At 31.8% G+C, this 26,573-nt stretch overlaps 2 protein-coding genes across 6 annotated transcripts in view; one reads left to right on the forward strand and one right to left on the reverse strand.

Moving 5' to 3' along the window:
- Positions 1 to 630: 630 nt before the first annotated feature.
- CAPZA3 (capping actin protein of muscle Z-line subunit alpha 3) lies at positions 631 to 1,676 on the reverse strand. The gene has a single exon (XM_074268944.1). The coding sequence runs from the start codon at positions 1,547 to 1,549 to the stop codon at positions 647 to 649; it is 903 nt and encodes a 300-aa protein (XP_074125045.1). The 5' UTR covers positions 1,550 to 1,676; the 3' UTR covers positions 631 to 646.
- Positions 1,677 to 1,756: 80 nt separating this feature from the next.
- PLCZ1 (phospholipase C zeta 1) overlaps positions 1,757 to 26,573 on the forward strand; it is an 86,224-nt gene continuing 61,407 nt past the window's right edge. The window contains exons 1-4 of one of the 5 annotated variants that reach the window (XM_074268938.1): positions 1,771 to 1,896; positions 2,313 to 2,462; positions 5,003 to 5,126; positions 17,296 to 17,521. In XM_074268938.1, coding sequence (XP_074125039.1) covers positions 2,452 to 2,462; positions 5,003 to 5,126; positions 17,296 to 17,521 — 361 coding nt within the window. In that variant the 5' untranslated portion in view covers positions 1,771 to 1,896; positions 2,313 to 2,451. Of the gene's footprint in view, positions 1,897 to 2,312; positions 2,463 to 5,002; positions 5,127 to 17,292; positions 17,522 to 26,573 lie in introns of those variants that run through there. The other 4 variants (XM_074268939.1, XM_074268942.1, XM_074268940.1 and 1 more) reach the window with 4 other exon arrangements.

Below are 26,573 nucleotides of genomic sequence, written 5' to 3' on the forward strand. Positions count from 1 at the left end.
GCAAATCACATATTCTCTCAGTGCTCTAAGCATTTAAGACTCCAAGTTGCAGAGCAGGTACTGATCCCTATTGGGAATTCCTTATACCAATGAAATTACAGATTTTATCCAACAGAAATATTACTGATTATTTCTATTGTCTTTTTTCTTAATAAATATCCTTGGAAAAATACAATTGTACTTTAGGATGCATAATAAAGGAAAAGAAAATAAAGATAGATTGGGTACCAAAGACAAGGAACTCAGGTACAAGATAAATACTGTGACATTTGGTAGATCAGGTTTCAGTGAGGATAGAAGATTGAATTTTACTTTGTTTTCCTACAGTGAACCAGAAGAAAGAGATTTTTATTTATATTATAGTAAGAAGAATGTCTGCATCAAAATCAGATTCTACTGGATCAGTTCTGGGAAGGAGTTCTCCAGGAAGTTATGTGACTTCACTAGAGTTTTGATGTGAGAAAATTCTTATAATTTTTACAAATTGTCTGTCTATCCCCTTTATTCTTTGAATGCTTTGCTTAGATACATACACTCTAGGAAATGCTTACCTTTTAGAGAAAAAAAATAAAAAAAGCAAAACAGAACAGCACTCTCCTTTTACAATGACCCAGTCAAGAACAGCCCATCTCCAGGAACAAATCCTTTATGTGATCCAGTGGCATAATGCATTTTTTGAATAATTGACATATCCAAGGCTAGGATACATCACCAACTTCATATCATTTACTATTCTCTGCCAATCAATATAAGTACGTGTCACTGGGAGATCTCTTCTTAAAACTTTTTTCAATGAAATTGCTAGCTCCTGGAATTCTTCTATGATTGCAGTTTGGAATTTATTTTCTTGCTCTTCTACAAACTTGGCAAAACCTAAAGCCAGCTGAGCTTGGTTAACCACATCCAAGCAGTCTTGCACATCCTTGCTGATATCAAGATGAAAGTTGACTTGTTTAAAGAAGTGTGCTTTCACATAAATTGACCCTACTACTTGGGTAAGAAATGGAGTTATTGAAAAAATCCATTTTGATTTCCAAAGGCCATTCCAGTAATCTGAAGCTTTGTAATGATGATCTTCTATGCAGGCTATTAAGAATTCTTTATTTTTTATGGTTTTCCTAAGTACATTGCAATTTCCTGATGGAAAGTGTTTACTCACATAGATTTTTAAAGCATAAGATACTACCATTCTCAGACATTCTGCTTCATTGCGTAGAACACCATGACTCTCAATGTCTTTCAACTGATTTTCAAGAACATCAAATTTGAAAGAAAGCCTGGTATGAGAGTCAAAAAAGCGCTGATCACCCAGTTCATTGTGATGAGCAAGTAGTACTTGATGTCCATCTATGTTGAGTGGTACAAAATATTTTTTGCAATATTTGTTACCTGCCCATTCTCCATGTCGTCGCATTAATTTTTCATCTTGAACCAGCAGAGAAAGGTCATCAAAACTGTTTATAAATTCTCCTGGAGGAGCTTGTGTTAGCAAATTTTGAATGGCCTTTTCTTTGTTTTTCTTACTCACTTCATAGCGAAGGTGCTTCATTGTTTTTCTTGCAGGGGAAGTGAAGATAATGAAATTAAGTATGACCAAAAGAATAAGAGAACATTATAAGGGATACCTTCCCAATTGACATGTTAAATGTTCAAGTAGTTTTTATGAAAATCCATCATCAAATAGAAAGTCTGAAAAGTTCTGACTTTCTAGATGATGTCATAATGCTTTTTACTCAGCAACATCTAGAACTCTTGCAGATGTCACAGAATGTATTCGTGTGGAAAAAACTTTTAAATCCAGCAGTCATCTAATGCGCTGATTTCCAGTATAACAACTTTACTATATTCTGGGGATTTAAAGAACCCAGGAAACCTGAATACTTCTCTGCAAAGGTGGTATGTCTGTGCTTGTGTTCCACCCTGGGAGATCTAGAGATGTAGTACCAAGATTCAAGGCAGAGTTTGGAATGTTTTGTGCCGTAAGGGACACTAATGAAGCTGGCTCATTGAACTTCTTGAGCCACGTGTATGGAGCCATTAATAGAGCAGTCCCAAAGTATTTGGAAGCACTCTATAATGAGAAAGCTTGAGTAAATGTATAAGAACATGCAAACACTCTTATTGAATAAGCTCACAGAGAAAAATCCAAACTCTTCTAGTTTAAGGAAAATGTGTTTTACATGAACATAAAGAAAAGTAGACTACCCTCGATCTTATAGAAAAGGACATGAATAGGCTCTTCTAATTCACACTGCCATATAAAAGAAAATGAAATGCTATAGATCATTGGTTGTTCTCTTCTCTTTCCCTAGCATCTTCCTGGCAGCTGCAGGTGCATTAATGAAATCTATTACTTCAAGAGGCAAACCTGAATATCTTTGGATGCACCATAACAACACGACATATGGAATGTTTTACTAATTAAGAACAAGATAAAAAGGGGTCTGAGAAATGGAGAACAAATATCCACTTAGAAGTCATTTCTGTTTCCCCTGTTCTTTTTCCCGATCTTGTGCCTTTCTAGGTTTTGATCTCAACCATTTCCAAGATTTTCTGTTAGGTTAAAATCTACTCCTTGAGTACAAGCTTTTTTTTTTTTTAACAACATTTTCTTAGGCTTTTCTAGTTTCAATATCAATATCTTTAACTGGTAAAGAATAAAAAGTTGCCATGCTTGCCCTAACCCATGATCTATATAACACAGATTTTTCCCCCTCTGGCATTTGTACCACAACATGTTTTTTTTAAGAGATCAATTCCCTCCTAAATACTAGACTCATAAATTTAGACCTGTACCCCCAAAAATATTTTAGTAGCTCTTAATACATCATATTTATGGTATATCTGAATTTATTTAAATATTGTTTAAAAGTGCTTATATATTTAGTATGCTTATCTCATAGCAATGATAGAATCATAGAATAGATTTATAATTGGAAGGGACCTTAGAAGCTATCTCATTTTACAGATAATGAAACTGAGATCCAGTGAGATTTAAGTCATTTGCTCAAGGTCATTCAGGTATTGTCTAAATCTGAGGCAGGATCTGGACTCAGATTTTTCTGATTGTTTATGATTCCATCCATTGTGCCACCTAACCATCCTTATGGTTTCTGAAATTTTCTTCAATTCTTACTGGAGATTAAGCAATATTTCTTTCGTGTGTCATAAATTTATGTATTTTGAGCTTTAATCTTTCAAACTTTTATTCTTAAAGATTTACAGAAATTTTAATAATTTTTGTCATTATTATCATAATTCCCATTGTTTTTTTTAATGAGAATTCATTGCTTTGATAAATACATGTTCTTACTATGTCTACACCTGCAATGATTTTACATCAGATAAAATTACTTTTCATCATTCATTTTATCTAGACTAAGTAATAAAGATTTTAATTCTGTTCCTTTGATCATTTTAGATTTCATTCTCTGGACTTCACCGAGATCTTAAAACTAGATTTTTATCAAAATTTCAGGTGTGAACATGCTATACTTTTTTTATTCAGGATAATATTCAGAATGTGTTAACCTTTCTTGGTGCAGCATCACATTAAATTCGTGCTTTCAGAGACAAATCTAAAATAGCTATTACTTTTCTTGGTGCGGTTACAACTTCCATTTTTAGGTTTTCTTTTTCTGACCTGTCATTTTTATCATTTCATGTCTTTGAATACCTTTGCTCCACTGAGATATTAATACAGTCTCTTCTCCCAACTAATTTTATTATTTTTTGGTGAATAGCTAAAATATGTATATGCATTCACATGTTTATGATATATTCATACATGTATACATATGTACAGAGGAAGGAGAGACAGAGACAGAAACAAAGAAAAAAGTATATTTGTGTGTGTGATTGTGATGGTGGGGATGGAGAAGGGTTACACAGTAGAAAGAGTGCTGGATAGAAAGTAAGAAAACAGTTCCTATCCAGATGACTTTCCTCACAAGATGATCAGAAAAAAGTGATCCAAGGACACTCTCAAGGTCTCTCTTAAGAACTTTAGAATTGATTATATGACAAGGGAGACACTGGCAGGACTGCCCAGCATGGCATGCCCTTATCAGAGAAGGGGGCTGTACTTTGTGAGCAAAGCAGAACTGAATTAGTTCAAAGGAAACATGAGATGTGCAAATTTAAGAATCCATTCCAAATGTTCATAGGGATTATTTGTGGCCGACCTTTGGCAGAGCATTCTGAGCCCACCTAGGTCTTATCAGCCACAGTTGGACATACTGTAACTTGTTCTAACATAGTGATGTTATTTTGATTCATTTTGAGTAGGAAGGACAACAATCAACCAATCCTTTCCTTTGGATCTTAATTATTATGTATGAAATATATATAATAAGTCACCCAAAGGGCATGATGGATAGAGTTCTGAGTCTGAAATCAGAAAGTCCTTCAAATTCATTAAAAAAAAGAGAGAGAGACTAGCAGTGTGATCCTAGACAAATCATTTAATCTTTGCTTTAGTTTCCTCATTGGTAACATGGGGATAATAATAGCACCTATCTTCCAGAGTTGTAAAGATCAAATGAAATAGTAATTGAAATGAACAGTGCCTGACCTACAATGAGTGCCACATAGATGTCAGTATTAGTATACATGTATTTTAAAAAATATACATATGTATATACTCATATATGTATATACACATTTATATAAGGTATACTCATATTTTTTATTAGAGTGATCTAGTAGAGGGACAGTATACTGTATCTTTTAAGTCAAAATATAAAGCACCATTTAAAACAAAGTATTTACATACACATATACATGATACTCATATTTTTTTAGAGTGATCTTATTTTAGAGGTGTGGTCTTTATTAAAATTGCCCTATATTTGAGCCAATACAGTATACTATATCTTTTAAATCAAAATATAGAGCATCATTTAAAATGGTGTTCCTAAACCAAACTTTAAATATTTAGGTATCTAATGACTTGACATAATGTTAATCATGAGACTTTCCTTAACTTGTGTTTTTTCCATACATGGTTCTTATCTGTTATTCAGGAGGACTTTAGAGCTGGAAAAATTAGTGTAGAAAAAACAGCAAAATTACTTGAAAAGCTAAATATCCATTGTGATGGTAATCATGTCAAATATATTTTTAAGGTGAGAAGATATATTTATTTTTGTTTTAAGGGTTTGCCAATCTAAATTGAGGTATATTATATCTATTTTTTGGTTCCTATACAAATTGTACATGACAAATTAAAGTCTTTTGGAAATCAAAGTATATATTAATGTTCATTTCTGACAATGAATAGAGTCTGGATAAAAGGAAAATATGACATAGGTAATAGAGTATTAGAATATTTAATCATCTATAAGATTTAATACAAAGCTGACTAACCTCTTTTGTAGTAAGTTTGCTGACTATAAAAATGTGGATATAATGTCATCTGATTTAGAATATGTATCATCATTGCTCTGAAAGCTAAGTTTTCTAGAATCCTGCTATTTCAAGATCCTTTTTGAATCTCAAAGTGCTATATAGTCACAATTATGATTGTTATTATATAAATATGAATTGTTGTTGTATATATATGTATATATATATGTATATATATGTATATATATATATATATACATATATATATATATTTAAGGATATAAATAGGGGTTCTGTAAAAAAAAATCATTGTTAATTCTAATTAGTCACCAGTGATAAAGACAAAATAAAACCAGTTTTATTTTAGTGGAGTTAGCCTAACAAGAGTTGGTAGAGGGTAGATTTTTATAGGGCTTGACCAGAGAAATTTTACTTTTAGAGTGTGAGCTAAGCTAAAACTGAAGAGAGAGTTGAAGCATCAACACTTGCCCTCTTGTGTTTCTTTCCTAAATTATAGTTGTTATAGTTAAACAGAATACTCCAAGTGTGGTCTAATCAGCAAAGAGTACAAGGAAGCTATCATCTTTTTATTTCAGGAAGTTTCATCTTTCTTAACACAACCAAACAGTGGTTAGTTCTTTTATGCTCCATATCATAGTAACATGTAGTTTCCTAAAAGTCCCAGATCTTTTTCAGACAAAAATTTAAGTATTTCTCTTCCTTTTCCTTTGAACCAAAATATAAAAGTTTACATTGATCTATTTTACATTTAATTTTACTAGGTTCAGCCCAGTGTTTCAGCTTGTCAATTTTTCTTCTTTTTTTGGGAGGGAAGGGAGTGGGGAAATTCTGACTATATTATTCAATATGTTAGCTATATTTTCTACTTCCTGGTTTTCTCCAAATCTGATATACATTTATGTGTAGTTTTGTCCAAATCATTAATAAAAATGTCAAAGCTCATATAAAACCAAGCACATGGGGTAGTGGGCTTAGAGACCTCCTGTTATATTGACCATTAGCCAATAATTGAGTTTCAAATCACCCCATATTTCCTACAAGAATAGATAATATAACAAAAGCATTGCTAAAATCTAGTTAAAATATGTAGAACTCTATGATTTTCCTTTTTTTTTTTTTTTTTTTTTTTTTTTTTTTAGCAATGCGGTCAAAATGAGATAACTCCCATTTGCTTGAGACAATTCTGACCTTAAAAATAATTGCTTATTTAGATACTAACTAGCCACTTCTTTAACAATCCATTCTTGAAATTTTTCAGGAATCATCAAATTATTCTCTTATAATGTATAGACTTTTCTCTCATTAATTTTTTCTTTGAAAATCAAAAACAGCACTTATTTTTCTCTAGTCCTTCAGTAGCTCTTCTGTCTGTTTTCTATATTCTTTCAGATATCACTGAAAGTGGTTCAGCAATCACATTTACCAGTACTTTGAGTTTCATGAATCTACTTCAGCCAGGCCAAGTGTCTTGAATTTGTCATAGGCATTTAAGTTCTTTCTTAACTTTCCCTTTTATATCTTGTGTTAGAATTTCCATTTTATTCCATTTTTATTCTGTCATTTTTATGAAAAGGTTATTTTCTTTGTCAGAAAAAACAGAAGAAAATTAAAAAATGAACAGCAATGCCTTCTATCTTCAATCAGTTATCACCATCCCATTTTCTCTGAACAATGATTCTGTCATTATTTAATCTTTTTTCTTAATCCTAATGTAGCTTTTATTTTATTTTTTCTTTTTCTTTTTTTTCTTTTTTTTTTCCCCCCCCTGAGGCTGGGGTTAAGTGACTTGCCCAGGGTCACACAGCCAGGAAATGTTAAGTGTCTGAGACCAGATTTGAACTCGGGTCCTCCTGAATTCAAGGCTGGTGCTCTATCCATTGCGCCACCTAGCTGCCCCCTAATGTAGCTTTTATAGTTGCCCACCTTTGATTTCCTTAATTTTTCTTATCAAAGTTCATTTTGAGCTTTATTACTCCTGAGATTCTTCTTACAGTACCATGCTACACTTTTGTAGTCATTCCCTTTTTCAATTGGATGTAAATGTATTGATGGAACTTGAGAAAATAATGAAGACTGGACTTTTGTAAGTGGGAATCATATTCCTACAGCTAATAATCAGCAAATGGGAGCTGATGGCAATAATAGAGAAGAGGGCACAGGACAAAACCTTGGGACATCCCCAAGGTTAGGGACAGAACTTGGGATGATGAGTGTAGAGAATTCTATATGAGGAGTCGTCTTTATATGTTGGAGATGAGCAAGTACAGTAATGAAAGTACATCCAGGAGGACAAAAAGAACTTTAAGGAGGTCAAGAGGGGTGAAGCCTGAGAAAAGGCTAATAGATTTAACAAAGTAATCAAATTTAAAATAACAAGAGTCAGTTTTCCTATTGGGTGAGGAACTTTGAGCACAGAGTCCTAATGGATAAATGTAGACATCTACGTTCTTTGCTAAAAGAGATAAGATTGTCACCTACAAAGGGGCAGAACTCAGAATACTATTAGCACTTTTAAGAGCCAAAGAGAATGTAGCATTACTCTCAGGCATGTCCCAGTGTTGGATGGGAGAAAAAATTATAAAAATGAGGATAAATATTGGCTTGACTAAATTACTGAGAAACATCAGACCACTGGTAAACAATTCCCCATAGTAGATAAATAAAGGACTCTATATAATTGTGCATTTTAAACTTTTCTTTAAAAATCTACATATTTTACTATTCTATGGATTTCCTTGAAATTCTTTTTTTTTTTTTTAATTTATTTTTTATTCTTACCTTCTTGGAATCCTCCTTCAAACAGAACTGTTCTGCTGTTTTGTATCTTTAATTTTATTCTGATGCTTTAATTTTATTTCAAAACTGCACAGTTTTGTTTATTACTTTCTATGATTATTTAAGCACTGTATCTGATGCACTGCTGGAGAGATAGAGTGAGCCAATGAGCATTTATTATATTTTAGGTTTTGTGCTAAGAGCTGGAGATACAAATATAAACAAGTGAGACCATCTTTGACCCAAGGAGTTAGAATGTTAGTAAGGAAAAACAACTTATAAAGGAGAGGAGGAAGCTGGTATGAAGATGTCCAAATACTCCAGCAGAGTCTTAATGGTTTTAATCATAAAAAACAAAAATGAAAGTTTACTTATCAGGAATCAATGTCTCAGAGGTAGAGTTCAATGTTTTGAAGGCAAGGAAATGAAGATTGTGACCAGACAATAGTAGGCAGCATGTTGTTATTATTTAATATAAAATAAACATGGGTTTATTTTTAAATTTTTTTTAATTTTAAAAAAAATTTTAATTTTTAAACATGGGTGGAAAATATTTAGAGAATTGGTTCAGAATTGAAATTTATATCCATGATAGGCATTTTAAAAATTATTTTACATTGTAAAAACAATAACAAACATGAAAATTTTCATATACAAAAGCAGAGAGGGAGAATTATATTTGAGACTATGAAACTCTATTGTGTCCATATTGTTTTAAAAGTATTTATTAAATTTAACCTGGTAGTATCCATTTTGCACTGCTTGTTTCTGAAAGTCCTTTTTCATTCTTCTGTTTTTCTTTAATGTTTCATGGGAGTTCTCGTCTTTTTATTAGTCCTATCTCTACTTCCTCCTTATTTACAATTCCTACTCCCAGGAAAGCTTTTTTATGAAACAAATAAATATAGTCAAGAAATTCGGATCCTGGATTCAGGAAGATTTGAGTTCAAATTGACTTCAGATGTTTGCTAGCTGGAAAAGTCACCTAAACTCTGTTTCCCTTAATTTTCTCAACTGTAAAGTAGGGGTGATAATATCACATCCTTGCAGAGTTGTAAGGATCAAGTGAGATAATATTTATAAAGCACTTAGCCCAATATCTGATATAGTAAAGGATCTTTCTAATTATTCTCCTCCCTTCTCCCTGCTCTCTTTCCTTTTCTTACTTCAGTCAAGCAAAATGCATCACACATTGGTCTTGTATGAAAAATTTTATTTCGCGCTTGTAAGATTCTGCACCATGAGATTCAAGGACAAACAGCTTAGTTTTCAAAAAAGAGGGAAGATTACACATCATAGATCAATGATCTTATCTTTGAATCCTAGGAAAATTCTGGAATCATTAAAGATATAGTTACTGAATTTAGAAAGGATTGTGATGATTACCAAGAACCAGAATGACTTTAATAAGAACTTGTCATGACAAACTAAGCTCATTTCCATTTTTTTTTGTTGTTTTATTGCTAAATTAGTAGGTAAAGGGTATATTGTGGATTTAGTTACTTAGATTTCAGGAAAGCTTTTGATAAAACATACTATTCTTGTGGAGAAAATGGAGGTCAATGGATTAGACAATGACATAATAAAATAGATTCAAAACTAGTTGAATATTGAGATTTAAAAAGCAGTTGTTGATGCTTTAATGTCAGTGTGGCAAGAAGTCTTCAGTATATTACTCAAGTGCTCTGTACTTGGGCTTATATTGTTTAACATTTTTATTAATTACTTGAATAAAGATGTAGATGTTATGCTTAACAAAACTAGCTGGACTAGCTAACACAGTATATGACTGCGCCAGCAATTTGATCTCAACAAGTATGACAGAAAATAGGTTTTGTCTAATAAGATTAAATCCAATAGGAATAATTGCATCTATCTTTCTATTGTCTTGCATTGGGGTGAAAAACACCATAAACTTCATAAGTAAAAAAATAATAGGGACATGGATAGATAAGCAGTTCTGAAAATTATCTGTGGGTTTTAGAGCTCTATATTAGTCAGAGTATGATATGACACTAAAAACAGCTAATGTGATATTATAGTTAAGAGTGGTATAGCTTCATTGAATAAGGACATAGTAGTCCTACTGTCCTCTGCCTTTATTAGATAGCTGGAGTATTCAGTTATGGGTACCACATTTTAAGAAAGTCATTGATAAACTGGAGATTGATCAGAGTAGGGTAATCAGGATGGTGAAAGGTCTTAAACACTTGACCGCTTAAAATTGATCAAAATAACTCATCTTTAGCCTGGAGAAGATTAGGACTGGGGGAGTATATGATAGCTATTTTCAAGTACTTAAAGATTATATATATATATATTTACTAAATTCCATTATTGCCTACTGGGAAAAAGTTTTCTGCAGCATTGAAAATACCAGATAAAGGTTGTTTCTTATAATATAAAATTATGAGACTAGGCAGACAGCACAATGAACACATATTTAATATATTTCACCATAAAATTTTCATCTTATGATATTTGAGCTGTGTGGTCTAGCTATAGAATGTCAGATGACACTGTGCTTAGGTACTACTTAACACTTGAAAATTACATCCTTTGCAGAATGAGATTATGCCCAAATATAAATTGATACTTTTTCATTATTAAAAAACCTGGGCCCGGTAAATTTGTAATATAGAGTGGTCACAAGCTTCTTTTAGGTTATAGAGGTAAATACATCCATCTTTAATTATTTTTATAAAGAATGCAACACTGCAGCATTCTGCTCAGTGATTTGGCTATATAATCCAAACTGCATTGAATGCTGATGAAAAGAGCTATGTGCTACCGAGTATCCCAAATTATATTTTGCTACTTTGACTGAAAATGGTCAGGTAAGAAAACCTTCTTGATCTTTGGGCTTCTTAACTCATGTGATTAATTATGTAGGAATTCTATCTAGCCTGAGAAATTCAAACCATTTCCAAGTTTTCAATATAAATGATCTGGGCATAAATGATGCCTTTTATGGGGGAAAATTGTTGCTATTCTAAAAGGTAATCATTGTTGAAGGAGAATATGAAAATGTGGCATTAAGCCTGGAATGATAGAAATCAGATACCTTATGAAGCTTGAGAAAATTCTGAGAACAAGAGAAATTCTGAATTGAAGGCTTTTAAAACACTTAATTAGTAGGTATTAGCATATTGATCACTAATATGACAAACATCTGGAAAGTACCCACCTTGTCCATGAGAATATTATCTTTTTGAGAATAGAGTCTTTATTTTGTTGCTGTCTTTGTAGCTTCAAGACTTAGCAGAATGCCTTGAACATAGTGGGTGCTTAAGGAATTGAACTGAGTTAAGCTGAATTGTGTAAAGCACACTGTGGGGGAATGGGAGAACTATTCCTGAAGCTTATCAATAGATGAATATGAGATAAGGCATATAGAGAAATAATTATTTTTTTAAAAAACACAGAATAGTATAGATAAAGTCTATATCCTAGTGGGAGGCAGATTCTGCTAGTTTCTACCAAACTGGAAATTGGGCTGGTGAAAACTACATTTTCTCTTTCTGTAGACAAATCTAGCTCAGTGGAGAAGCTCCTTACTATACCAGCCTTAGAATGATTTGTCTTTTGGTTACAGTTATTCTCCCTCTCTTAATTAGAGATAGACTGTCGTTCTGTATTGGAGAAAGAATATTTTACCTGATGAAGCTATAGATCCTAATATACTGAAATAAGCAGCTTAAATGTTTTATAAGATCAGTGGCAGATCCCTCAATAACCATTAAAGATTTGGGACAGCTTTATGGAGGAGGCTTTAAAGGGATGGACAAAATTTCAGGAGTCAAAAAGAGAAATTAATTTAAATATATAGATTATCATAAGAAGAACATTGGAAATAAAAAAAGTAGAGCATGTCTGTAGGCAAGTGTTAGTTTAGTTTAACCAAATTTACAATGATAAAATGAGAAAAAGTTGGAAATGGTGGCTTTTAAAAATGAGATAGATTGATTGCAGAGTGTGAATTGATTTGATGCAGTTCTCATAAAGGACTTTGATGCATTGACATTATTAGACTGATGCTGGCCCTGGAGAACAGAAGACTTGAGTTCAAAGATAATTTGACTTATTGTACTTACTGGTATCTCCTGGCAAATCACTCAATCTTGTTTGCCTCAATTTCCTCATCTATAAAATGAGCTGGAGAAGGAAATGGCAAATTATTCACTATTTTTGCCAAGAAAACCCCAAATGGGGTCACAAATAGTTGGAAATGACTGAAAGTAATTGAACAATGTGTTTATATTTCAGCAATTCACTCCAAAAAACCTTCATGCTATTAATGTGAACACATTTGGTAGATATGAGTAAGATGCTTCACAAACTTACTGGCAAAAATTACTGCAAAAGTAATGTAATTTCTCTATGCCTCAGTTTTCTTACCTGTAAAATGAGTTAGAATCAGTCTTTTATAGTTTCTTCTGCTATGAGTCTTATTTATTATAATTTCATAAATTGAATAAGGCGAGAATCAATTGATCAAAGATTACCTCCCTTTCTCCTCTGTCACTAATCAATTATTTTTGAATATTTTGGGACATTAGATTTGTCAATCATCAAATTTAAAACACTGACATTTAAAATCACCAGACTAATTTCTACTGTTTTGCCAAAAAAATTCAGGGGATAAACTATGCTGAGCAATTGCATTTTAAAAAAACCCTCACAAATCTGTTCTTGAGATTAATATTAAGAGATTTTCAATGTATTTTATAAAATATTCAACTTTCAAGAAAATTAGTCACAATTCTATTGACTATTCTAAAATGTGCTGCCCAGAACTGAGTTCAAGGCTCCAAATACTGCCTCATTATGGCATATTACAGTAGGATTAGTGACTCCCTCCTGTTGGAAGCTATTCCTTTTATAATGCATACTAATTTTCTATTAGAATTATTAGTGACCACATCATACTATTGATTTACACTGAGTCTGAAGTTCATTAAAATCCCTATATCTTTTTCAGATTAATAACTATATTACCACTTTTTCTCTACCTTGTGCTTGTAATGTCTATTTCTAAACTAGGAACAATGGGTAGAAGTGGCAGAGAGATAAATTTAAACTTTATGTAAGGAGAAAATTTATCATAAGAATAACCCCCAAATGGAATGGCTGATGATGGGAAGTCTTCCATGCAGGTCTTCAATCAAAGGATGGTTGAAAATTTGTCATGTATGCAGCAGAATGAATTTTCTTTCATGATGAATTTCTATGGCCCCTAAAGTCCCTTAAAACTCTCAAATTCTGTGATTGTATGCTTGGCCTGTTTTTAAAAAGTACATTTTCATTAAACATCAGGCAAAAAGACTGCTACTTTAAAACCTATTTACAAAAACTCCCTCAAAACTTAAACTAGTTTCATTGCATGACTAATGTGGAAGTTCTTCAAAAATAATTAGAATCAGAATTAGTAGATAAAATCGTTGTCCTTTCAGAACTTTAGCTTCATAATATGGATAGGAACACATCTCCCTCAAGATATTTCTAATAAATTTTCTAAGATGTGTACAAATATCTACTTTTCTTCCTTTAGATTTTGAAATATTTTTTGTATCTCTTACAATATAGTGTAAAAAAACAACAATAACTAGGAATCAAGAAAAATTCTAATTCTGCTGCTTTAGTGTCTATGATTTTGACAGTTTGCTTTATACATCTAAGCCTTATTTTTCTAATCAGTATAATGGCATAGTAGATGCCAAGTCTACCTTGTAGTGCTATTGTGAAGACTGAATAACTGATATATACATTAATTTTCATTAAATAGTTGGGAAGTTAAATGAATGGATAGTTGGTATTATATTATAATTCACAGGACAACACATCTATCTTCTATTTCATTCATTGTTTTTATATATATATACATATATATATATAATTATTATATTGAATTGATTTTTCTTCATTTCTCTCAGTTATCCTTCCCTCCACCTTTTGTTGATTTCATTTTGCCTATTGTGCCCTTATCCCCTTTCTTTTTACTCATTTCCCATTTTATTTCTTTGCTATTTTTCTTATCATTTCTGTTCTCTGATACTTTTGCCTTTTCTGTGCTTGAGATCTCATAGGATTTATTTTTATAATGTGCTCTTTATCTCTGCCTCTCCCTCTCTTTCTTTTTTTGTTCATCAACCAATCATTATGTTTCTTTGAACTTAGAGTCTTGAGAATTTTCAAATTGAACTCTCATAGAATTTTCCTGTGCTTTTTGAACTTTAAATCAGGAATCCTCATCATTATAATCTTTTCTCAGTGTCAATCTGGATTTGATGTATTTGTGGGAGGGGAGAGGAAGGGTATTTGAAGATTTTAGTTAATCCAAGTAATCAAGATTTAACTTTTCTTTAATGTAATAATGTCATATGAACCAGTCTAAAATATTGTGGGATTTGAATGTTTAATAATTCACATTGGCATTCAGATGAGTTTGTCAAGATTAATGAGGTTTTATTGTACTAAAAAAACACTTGAGAAGGGATAAAATTTAATATGAGTCAATTGTATATTATAGTAAAGAGAGCTAATGTCAGTTTGGGCTTCATTAAGAGAGGCATAGCATCTAGGAAAGAGGAAGTATAGAGTTGCTATTTTTTCTTCATTCCTCTTTATTTTTCAGCATTTTCCTCAAGTCTCTCCTTTTAGTCAATCCTTACTTAGCTGAAAAAAATAATTTTTCCAGAGCACAAGTTCATGTCATCCTATACTCAATAAACTCAAATAACTTCATAAAATACGCAATCCTATGTTTGGCTTTTAAAGCCCTTATATCCTTCCTACTTCTATCTATCTATCTATCTATCTATCTATCTATCTATCTATCTATCTATCTATGTATATTAGCTTTACTCCTTTCTACATAATCTATGATCAACAGTGACTTCTCTATTGTTCCTTGTACAAGACTCTCCACCTTCCTGCTCCATGCCTTTTCTTTTTTCTTTTTAAATGTTATTTTGTTTTCTCCTCAATTACATATAAAAACAATTTAAGACATTCTTTTAAAGTTTTTAGTTCCAAATTTTAATTCTCCTTCCTTCCCCTCCCTTTCACTGAGATGGTAATCAATTTAATAGGAGTTATATATGTGCAATCATAGAAAGCATTTTTTTTTCTGTATAAATCATTTTGTGGAAGAAAACTGAAGAAAGAAAGAGAAAGAAACAGAGAATTAAAGTGAAAAATAGCATGTATTCAGATTTTATCAATTCTTTTTCTGGAACTGTATAGTATTTTTCATCATGAGTTCTTAGAGATTGCCTTGGATCATTGTATTAGTAAGAAGAGCTAAGCTATTCACAGTTGTTTATCCTACAGTATTATTGTTACCATGCACAGTTCTAGTTCTGCTCACTTTGCATAAGTTCATATAAGACTTTCTCGGTTTTTGAAATAATCCTCCTCATAGCATGGTAGTATTCTATTACAGTCATACACTACATATTGTTCAGCCATTCTTCAATTTTAATTCTTAGCATCAATAAAAGAGTTGCTATAAATACTTTTGTACAAGTCAGTTTCCCCTTCCTCTTACAACCTTAAAAAATCTCTTTGAGTTATATACCCAATAGTAGTATTGTTGGATCAACAGTTTTATACAGTTTTATAGGGCATAGTTCCAAATTGCTCTCCAGAATGGTGGGATTAATTCACAATTTCACCAACAGGATAGCAGTGTTCTAATTTTCTCTTATTCCTTCCAACATTTGTTATTTTTCTTTTCTGTAATATTAAGCAATCTCATAATGAGTAGTATCTCAGAATTGTTTTAATTTGCATTTCTCTATCAATAGTGAGTTAGAGCATTTTTCCATAAAACTATAGATAGTTTTGATTTCTTTCTCTGAAAATTGCCTGTTCATATCTGTTGACCATTTACCAATTGAGAAATGACTTGTAATCTTATAAATTTGACTGAGTTCCCTATATACTTGAGAAATGGGGATTTTATTAGAGATACTTGCTATAAAAGTCTCCTCCAGGTTTTGCTTTTCTTCTAATTTTGGTTGCATTGGTTTTGTTTGTACAAATCCTTTTAAATTTAATATAATCATTATTATTAATTTTACATTTTGTAATGCTTCCTATCTCTTGTTTGGTCCTAATTTTTTCTATTTCTATGAATCTGACAGGTAAACTATTCCAAGCTCCCCCAATTTGCTTTTGGTATCACCTTTATGTCTAAATCATGTACCCATTTTGACCTTGTCTTAGTATATAGTGTGAGATGTTGGGCTATACCTAGTTTCTGCCATACCATTTTCCAGTGCATATGACTATTAGATTACTCTTTTAAAAACATTTTTATGTCACTTGCCTACCCCAAAAAGACTATAAAAATTCCCCATTATCTACAGGGTAAAGTATAAACTTAGATTGTTATTTAAAGTCCTATATAGGCCCCAATGTGCCATCTGAACCTTATCACCCACTATGCTTCAAACTTTAATTTTTAATTCTACGTACTGCTTCTTAAATATATTTTGTGCATGATTTTTTCTATATCTTTTGTCATGCCATTGTACCTTTTGAAATGTACTTAATTGCCTTCTTTATCAATAGTTTATTAATTTTTATTTAATGTTTAAGGGCCATTTCTATTCTCAACTCTTTCACAAACTTACCCTGCTATCTCCAGCTGGTTGTTAGTCCATTAAAAGATTATATAACTTATTGTCTTACCCTTCTACTTTTTTGAAACTTGATAATAGACTTCCTTCAATTGTTATTTAATTGAATTGTTTATCTAGTAGTTCTTTTAGCTGGCTTGTTACTACTTATTTTTAAAAAATCATTTTTAGTGTTATAACTATCATAACACAGTATTATTCTAACATTCTAAATGAAATCAATAGTATTTGTTGAATGAATTGAAAGAAAATAATTTTTCCCCTCATTTTTACCTACATTTACCTATATTACCTAGATCATAAGTGATAATTAACTCCTTGACTCTTTCCTGGTTTCACTACCTTACATTAAATGCTTCATATTTCTATCTATGTGGCTTTTTGATAATAACATTTTATTTTCTTTAAAATATAATAAATTTTGTACATAAAATACTTTCATTTAAAAAATATACTTTTGCAAAAAATGCACATATGACTCCATAAATTCTTTCTTTTTTTTTAGTAGGAAAATGACACACATAGGAATGGAAAAATAACCATAGAGGAATTTAGAGCAATTTATAGAAATTTTGCCTACAGAGAAGAAGTGGTTGAGATTTTCAATACCTATTCTTCAAACCGCAAAATGTCTGAACAAAATCTGATAAAATTTCTTAAACAAGAACAATATGCTGAGATGAGTGATACCATTGCTTCAGAAATAATTCAAAAATATGAGCCCATCGAAGAAGGTATACTCTATTCTTAACTTGCTTTAGTGTTTGCATTGCAGAAACTTGTTTAGTTATGTATGAAATATTTTTTTTATCAATCAGTAGTATTGAACTGAAACTTAATGACGGATTATATTTTTTTGTATGAAAATGGTGACAAGCCAAATTAGTATATGCCCCCCATGAACAATAATGACCACGTTTTATATATAACATTTCTTTTCAAGTAATACCCTTTTCCCTATAACTTTTCTTCTAAAGCATATTTTCTTTTTTCTGTGTCTATCTCCTTTCTTTGCTGTCATTTTCACCATTTCCTCCCATTCTCTTTTTTTTTTTTCTACTTTCTTACCTTATCTAGGGCTACTACCTATGCTTTATACTCAATGTATTTCCTTCTCTCAGGTGCATCACTTTGAAGAGACAGAGTTTAGGTCTCCCAAAGTATACTTAATGGTCTGTTCCTTTTCTTTCTAGAACATTACTCAAGGGTGGCAAGCTGGGAAAAATGTTAGAGCTATATGGTAATAGTATATGCTATATGGTATTGTTGTTTGGTCATTTAGTCATAACTCTGTGGACCATGGGGTTTCTTGGCAAAAATACTGGATTGGTTGCCATTTTCTTCTCTAGTGGATTAAGACAGAGTTAAGTGACTTGTCCAGGGTCATATAGCTAGCAAATGTCTGAGGTTAGGTTTGAACTCAGGTTTTCTTGAGTCCATGCCCAGTGTTCTATCCATCTTCCAATCATGCTATATAGTAATAATAAATACTCATTGAATGCTTAAAATTATGTATATTCAAAAATGAAGCTACAGTATATGCAAAATACTAGCAATAATTAACACATGACTTAACATATATTAACATGCCATTGCATACAAGGTGTAGAGTAGATGGCTAAACTTTAATATTACTGTCTAGGTACATGTTTAACCAATTTACTCTCTCTTGAACCATAATAAGTATCCTTAATCATAGGTTAGATTATTCTGATTCTTAGGAACAATGAATAATTCTTCTAGTTAATTGTATGAGCTGACTATTAGTATTTTTTACCCTCTGTATTGTACCATAGAAGATATCTATATCTTATATTTAGTTCCATTTACCTAATGTTTAAAACTGTTCTGTGACAGCACATTTTAAAGCCAAGCATTCCATTGTCAATAGTCTTCTACTGGGGAATGCAATCAGTTCCTCATGCTCTAGATAATTGTGGGACAAAAGGCTTCATGGATATGCATAAACCAAATATGGTTAATATATCAGACAACTGACAAAGTCTTTTTTAAAGCTTTTTAACATATGTCTATCTATAATGGCTTTACAACATTTAGAAAAATTTAACCTTTACCACTTTTTTTTTTTGGATTCTCTTCAACTATATATCCACAAGAGAAATTATTTAATGGTTTAAATATAGCAGTATACAGTGAAAATTTGTGATAATAGTCTTCCAAACTTTAAAAATCTTTCAGCATTTTTTTTGTGACCAAAAGTCTTATGTTTTGCTAATATCCTATGATTTACACACTTAACAGAGATTAAAAAATTGGCACTTGTCAATTGGTAGCTTCAGACCAGTCTTGTCTTTAGCTGTTCTAATATTTTCATTAGAATATCCTCATGTTCTTTACGTTTTTTCCAAAAGTAATGAGACTGTCTAGATATACTAACACTTCCAGATAGTGTATATCTCTTGGTATTTTGTTTTCATTGATAACTTGTAAGTATCACATGAAATTGAGATATTTGAGGCATACATTCAAATTGGTCAAAATCAAATTGGGTAGATGAAATCTGTTATGTCCTTATCTATCATAGAAATCTGAATTTATTTATGCTCTATATCCAATATCAACACTAAAAGCTTCTGGTAGCCTAAGAAATAGTCTTGGGCATCTTGAACCCTTGGTGTAGTGTACTGATCCACTTTTATTCTCTTGTTCAAAGTCTGGTAGTTTTATTTCATGCTCCACTATAAATAATATACATAGGATACTGGATTTTGTGATGATATCACTGATCAACAATTATTTCAGATAGTATCCCATTAATAATAGCATCCCATTAATAATAAACTTAAGGGGAGGATTTTCTAGGTAGATGGATGAGTAGATCAGAAAATTTCAAGCTATATAAATTCCTTCCTTCACCCCCCTCCAAATATAACAAATTTGTATGTTAGGGCAAACAGAGACTTGTGAAAAACAAAAATGATTTGGGGGCAGAATAGGAGTCTTCCTGGGATAACCCAAGAAAACCCAAGGAAAGATCACAGAATGGAGTTTAGCCAGTATGAAGTGCAAACATCTCTGATAGCTCCACAGAAAGAGCAAGTAGGTAATCCTGGGGCTACTGGGTTTGAAGGGAACCTCAGGCAGAACCATAGGAACTTTCATCTCTTAGACAACATGGGGAATTGGGGGTCTGAGTCTGGGAAGATTGAGGGAACCTATGCTGATTAGGAATGATAGGATCAGCTGTGCTACTGAGACATGACCCTGAGCAAGAAGGAAATCCAACATATCCAGTGAGTGCAGAAGTAGTGAGGAGGAATGCTGCTGAATGTGCAGCAAGATGAAGCTTTTGGTTTGGGAGAGCTGAAGTGAAGCTAGAGGCGCCATCTCCCCAAAAAGGATTAAAGGTGCTTACACTAATAGTTCTCATTTTAAAAAATGAACAGGAAAAAAAAGAATGGACACAACCACAGAAACTTACTATGAATATAGGGAAGACTAGAGTTCACATTTAGAGCAGAATAGTGAAGTTAAAAAAAAAAAAAAGAGTAATGTTAAATGGCTACCTACCCAGAAAGAATTTATGCAAGAACTCAAAAAAGACTTTTAAAAATCAAAGGAGAGAATTTGAGGAAAAACTTTAAAAAGGACCCTTCAAGATGATAATGAAAATAAAAGCTAACCAACTAGAAAAGGAGACAGAGTCTTAAAGAAGATAATAATTCTTTGAAAATTAGAATTTGCAGAAAGGTTTGGAGAGACTTACATGAACTGATGCTGAGTGAAATGAACAGAACCAGATCACTGTACACTTCAACAACAATACTGTATGAAGATGTATTCTGATGGAAGTGGAAATCTTCAACATAAAGAAAAGCCAACTCACTTCCAGTTGATCAATGATGGACAGAAACAACTACACCCAGAGAAGGAACACTGGGAAGTGAATGTAAATTGTTAGCACTACTGTCTATCTACCCAGGTTACTTACACCTTTGGAATCTAATACTTAACGTGCAACAAGAAAATGGGATTTACACACATATATTATATCTAGGTTATACTGTAACACATGTAAAATGTATGGGATTGCCTGTCATCTAGGGGAGGGAGTAGAGGGAGGGAGGGGAAAATTTGGAAAAATGAATACAAGGGATAATGTTATAAAAAAATTACTCATGCATAAAAAAAAAGAAAATTAGAATTTGGCAAGAGAAAATTAATAAAGATATGAGACCAAGAAATTACAAAACAAAATATAAAGAATGAAAATAAATAGAATAGAATGTGAAACATCGTCTAAGAAAAACAACAGATCTGGAGAACAAATTAAAAAGAGAAATCAGTGTCCCTGAAAGTCATAACCAAAAAAAAGAATTTTGTCACAATAATGTATAGCAAAATTTTCCATACTATCAACTGGAAAAAAAGGCATTTCAACAGATTTTGCAGATTTTCAGGACTTTGTATCAACCAACCTGAGCTTAATAGCAAATTTAACACAGAAGAGCCAATATAAAAGATAATTTTCAAGAAACTTAACATGAACAAATCATTTATAATTTTTTTACGTAGAAATATATATCATATGTTTAAGATTAACATTAATAATCGGATAGCTCAAAAGAGAGAATGAGGCAGAGTCTGTTTTTAAAAAATAAAACTCTCAGAAAGAAGTATGTTATACAAATGAGATGCAGAGGAAGAATAGACACAGAGCCATTAGAGGAAGTAAGAGAGCTTTGTAGTTCTAAAAACCTACTCATATTAGGAATGAGTTACATAGGGAATATTACATACATACATACATATATATATCTCATGAAGGGTATAGCACCCTCCAAAATCTATAAAGAAATAAGAGGGGAGATAATAGAATAAGGTGGAGTATAGAAAGTGTCTAGTAGAGTTTATGGTAATGGTACAGGGTGTGTAGATTAGTGGGATAAAGAGGGAAGGAAAGAATACTAGAGGAAAAGTGGAATACAGAAAGGTGTTTAGATTAACAGAAGTGAGATAATGTATGTACATTAATGGGAATGGGATGAAGAGGGAAAAAAAGGTGGGAGGGGAAAAGATAAGAGAGAGATCTATGTATGAGGGGAGGTAGTAAGGGAAGTTAAGGAGCAGAATTAATTAATTAAGCAGAATTAAGTAGAAGAGTTAGGGGTAAGAAATAAGAGATTATACACAAACACAACAACAAAGATCAGGAGTAGAATTTATTAGGTAACATATATATATGTGTGTGTGTATATATGTATGTATGTATGCATGTAGGTATATGTATGTATAAATAAAATATATGTATTTGTGTGTGTGAATATCTATATATCTAGGTATATCTATGTATATATAAATATATCTGTGCTTAACTGTAGCCTGCTTGGGGGAAGTGGGGAGGATGAAAGGGGAAAAAAGAATAAAGTAAAAAGTGCACAACCGAGAACAAAACAATAATCTATAAGGAAGCAAAGAAAAGATGGACACTTGAATATAAGCTCTTTTTTATATCTGTTTTCTTGAAATGGAAATTTGTAGTTATATATTCTGAATGCTCCGTGATGTTTTGCTGGGCATGTGACAATGTTTTGTTTTGTCTTTAAATTTTCCTTTTCTGTCTTTTTCTATCCTGGTTTTTTTTTTTTATTTTATTATTATTTTTTTTTATTTTGTATTTAGTTAAAGAAAAAAAGAAAAATCAATAAATCTGAATTGGGGATCAAATCAAGATAAGAGACACCAAAAGTTAAACATTCTTAATATTCCTCTCTAAACAACTTTAAATAATGCCTCAAATTAAATTCTGGAGATCTATGTGAGACATTTTTTCCCAACCCAAGACAAATTAGTATGTCAGAAGGAAATGTCTATGACATCTGATTAGGGGTTGGCCCAGAGTGTATGTAATGATATTATCAGTAGTAGGCATTGGAGGAAGTTTGAGTAGCAGCAGGGAATTTTCAGGAGTTCTCAGCCCAGAGATGGTAAAGAGGTGGGATTGGTCAATTGCTCAGAAAGAGATTACAAGGAGCCTTTTCCTGTCACTCAGTACAGGATATGGCACTGTTCAACAATTCTATCTCATATGCAGTTCTGGGTTGCAGGTTGCAGGTCTAGGATGGAGAGGATTTCTTGTGGTCAATCACAAAGAGCAGAACCCATGGTCACAGTTCTAAGGTAGAGAGGAGCACTAGTGCTTATTGCAGCAAAAATCAGGGCATCTGGTCACAGTCTCAGAACTAAGAAAAGCACTAGTGTTTACAGCTTCAAGATAGCAGTAACCCTTCTTTTAGGTGAAGATTGAAATGCAGACCAAGAGAGCAGTGATAATACCCTGCACTGGATCACATCACCTTGGGAGCACTGAAAACTTGCAGACGCCCAGAACTAGCTCTGAAAATAATAACATAAAAAGTCTGAAGTTTGGAACAGGGCAACTCCACATCCAGATGAGCAGAAGAAAATTTTAACATAAAATTCAAAGTGAAACAATAGGATGGAAAAATGAGAAGACAAAAAAAAAGAAAAGAAAAATCTTCATAAAAATCTTTTCATCATGTGGCAGGAAAGAAGATCAAGAAACAAATTCAGGAGAAGACAACAATGTGAAAAAGGTACAAACAAAGCTTCCAAAAAATGATAAGTTGACACAAATCCAACAAGAATTACTAGATTAAAGAGACAAGAGAGGTAGAGGAAAAATTGGGAAAAGAAATGAGATTTAAGAAAATTATGAAAAGTGATTTAATAGTTAGAGGCACACATAAAAATGAATATAAAAAAACAACAAAAACCTAAACTTTAAAAAAATGAAATTGTCCAAACAGTAAAAGAAATACAAAAAAGTCACTGATGAAAAGAACTCATTAAAACAGAATGGCCAAATGGAAAGAGATAAGAATTCACTGAATAAAATGATTCCTTAAAAATTGGAATTGGGCAAGTTGAAGTTAATAACTCCACTTGACACCAAGAAACAATAAAACAAAATTTAAAGGATGAAAAAAAATAGGATAAAATGTAAATAAATCATTAAAAAAAACCTGACCAGGAAAATATATCTAAGAGAGATAATTTAAGAATTATGAAACTACTTGAAGGAATAAATTATAACTGTTTCTAGAGTAGTTAGGAATCTGTCAATAAGAACTTATTTTTTGAAAATAGTATTTTTTTGGCCAGTTACATGTCAATACATAGCATTCATTTGTACAAGATTTTAACTTCCAAATATTTCTCCTGTCCTTCCATCTCCTCCTGAAGCTGGTAGACAGTTTGACATAGTTATTCACATGCTATCATATAAAACATATTTCCACATTAGTCATAATTGTGAAAGAAGAAACAGATCAAAAGAAAAAAATCTGAGAAAGAATAGTTAATGAGAAAAAAATGCTTAAATCTGCAGCATCCACCAGTTCTTTATCTGAATATGGAAAGTATCTTCCTTTGTGAGTCCTTTGTTCTTAGATCATTGTGCTACAGCACTGTAAGAGCCAAGTCATTCATAGTTGATTATTACAGTGTTACTGATATTGGGTATATTTTGTTGTTTCTTTTCATTTCACTTTGCATCAGTTTGTAAAAGTCTTTTCAGGTTTTTTTTTGTTGTTGTTTGTTTTTGAAATCTGCCTGTTTATCATTTCTTATTGCAAAAGACTATTCCATTACATCTATATCACAATTTGTTTAATCATTTCCCAAGTGATAGGCATCCTCTCACTTCCCAATATTTTGCCACCATGAAAAGGGCTGCCATAAATATTTTTGCACATGTAAATCCTTTTTCCTCAAAAAAAAAAAAAAAAAAAAAAAAAAAAAAAGATTTATTTGGGAGACAGACGTAGTGGTATTGCTGGATCAGAGGGCATTATCCTTTGTATAATCTGGTTCCCTTTTTGGTATGGTTCCAAATTGCTTTTTAAAATGGTTGAATCAGGTCATAACTCTACCATGTAATGCCCCAATTTTCCCATATCTTCTCCAACATTTATTGTTTTCCTTTTTTGTCATATTAGCCAACCTTATCGATGTGAAGTTGTATCTCAGAATCATTTTAATTTTAATTTGCATTTCTTTTGTCAAAAGTGATTTAGAAAACTTATTAACAGGTTTATAGCTTTTATAACATGTATATAGATTTATAGCTTTGATTTCTTCTTCTGAAAACTTCCTGTATATATCTTTCAACTATTTATCAATTGAGGAACAACTTTCATTCTTATCAATTTGACTCAGTTCTCTATATATTTATATATCAGAGACACTGACTATAATGATTGTTTCCCAGTTTTCTGCTTTCCTTCTAATCTGTGTTGCATTGTTTTTTGTTTGTACAAAATCTTTTTAATGAAATATAATCAAAATTATCTATTTTTCACTTGGTAATGCTCTCTCATTAGTCATGAATTCTTTCCTTCCCCATAGATTTGACAGGTAGACTATTCCTTACTTTTCTAAGTTGATTATACTGTCATGCTTTATGTCTAAATATGCACCCATTTTGATCTTATCTTAGTACATAATGTGAGATGTTAATCTATACCTAGTTTGTGTCCTATTATTTTCCAATTTTTCCCAGGTTTTACTCATTTATTTATTTTGTTAATCAAATAGTGAATTCTTAAACCAAAAGCTGAGATCTTTGAGTTTGTCCAATAGTAGGTTACTTATGGTAATTGACTACTCTGTCTTGTGCACCAAATATATTCTACTGATCCACTATTCTATTCTTAGCCAATATCAGATAAGTTTTAGTGATTATTGATTCATAATACAGTTTGAGATTTGGTAAAGGTAGGCCACCTTCTTTTGTATTTTTTTTTTCATTAATGCCTTTGATATTCTTGATCTTTTGTTCTTCCAGATGAAATTTATTGTTGTTTTTTTTTCTAGCCCTATCAGATATTTTTTGGTAGTTTGGTTTGACATCAAGAAAAATAAATTAGTTTAGGTAGAATTTTCACTTTTATTATATTGGCTTACCCAAAAACAATTGATATTTTCCTACTTGTTTAAATTGTCTTTAATAGGGCATAAAGTGTTTTATAATTGTGTTCATATAGTTCTTGGGTTTGTCTTGGGAGGCAGACTCCCAAATATTTTATATTGTTTACAATTATTTTAAATTAAATTTCTTTTTTTTAATCTCTTGCTGCTGGACTTTGTTGGTCATATAAACAAGAACTTATGAAGCACTTATTATTTGGCAAGCAAAAACAAAGTCACTCCTATTCAAGGAATTTCTATTCTAATGGGGGAAGATAAGAGCTAAAAAAAACTCTTTGGATAGGGGACAGTACTTAGCAACAGGTCTTGAGCAACAAGGCTGATGAGAAATTATGAGATGCCTGGCCTGAAGTTGTTCCTTAAGTGGAGGTATTGAGAATAGCCATCCTATCAGAAGAAGAGTTTTCAGGGACTGAGAATACTTCTTACATATGAATCCCAGTACCAAAGTGATATTACAGAATGAAGAATTTCTATGTTACACACACCCAAAGAAGTTGGTTTTCCCAAGTTAAATCACTCTTTGCTACTCTGATACAGTTCTCAAACCAAGTGACTCTTTTAAGCAAATAACCATATGCTAAGAAGTCAAATTGTCTTTTTAAATCAAATTAATTCCTAAGTTCTGGTTTCAGTGATTAGATATATTTCTCAATCAATAATTAATAAACAACACAGAATAAAGCTCCCTTTTGTAAAACTGAAACTTTGTGAAACTACCTTACTTTATTCTGTATTTATGTATTTATGTTGTAGAAAGGGAAAAAAAAGAATAAAGTAAAAAAGCTCATAGCAGACAAAACCAAACCCACA

This window comes from Sminthopsis crassicaudata, chromosome 5 (genome assembly GCF_048593235.1).
Source record: "Sminthopsis crassicaudata isolate SCR6 chromosome 5, ASM4859323v1, whole genome shotgun sequence".
NCBI classification, from domain to species: Eukaryota; Metazoa; Chordata; class Mammalia; order Dasyuromorphia; family Dasyuridae; genus Sminthopsis; species Sminthopsis crassicaudata.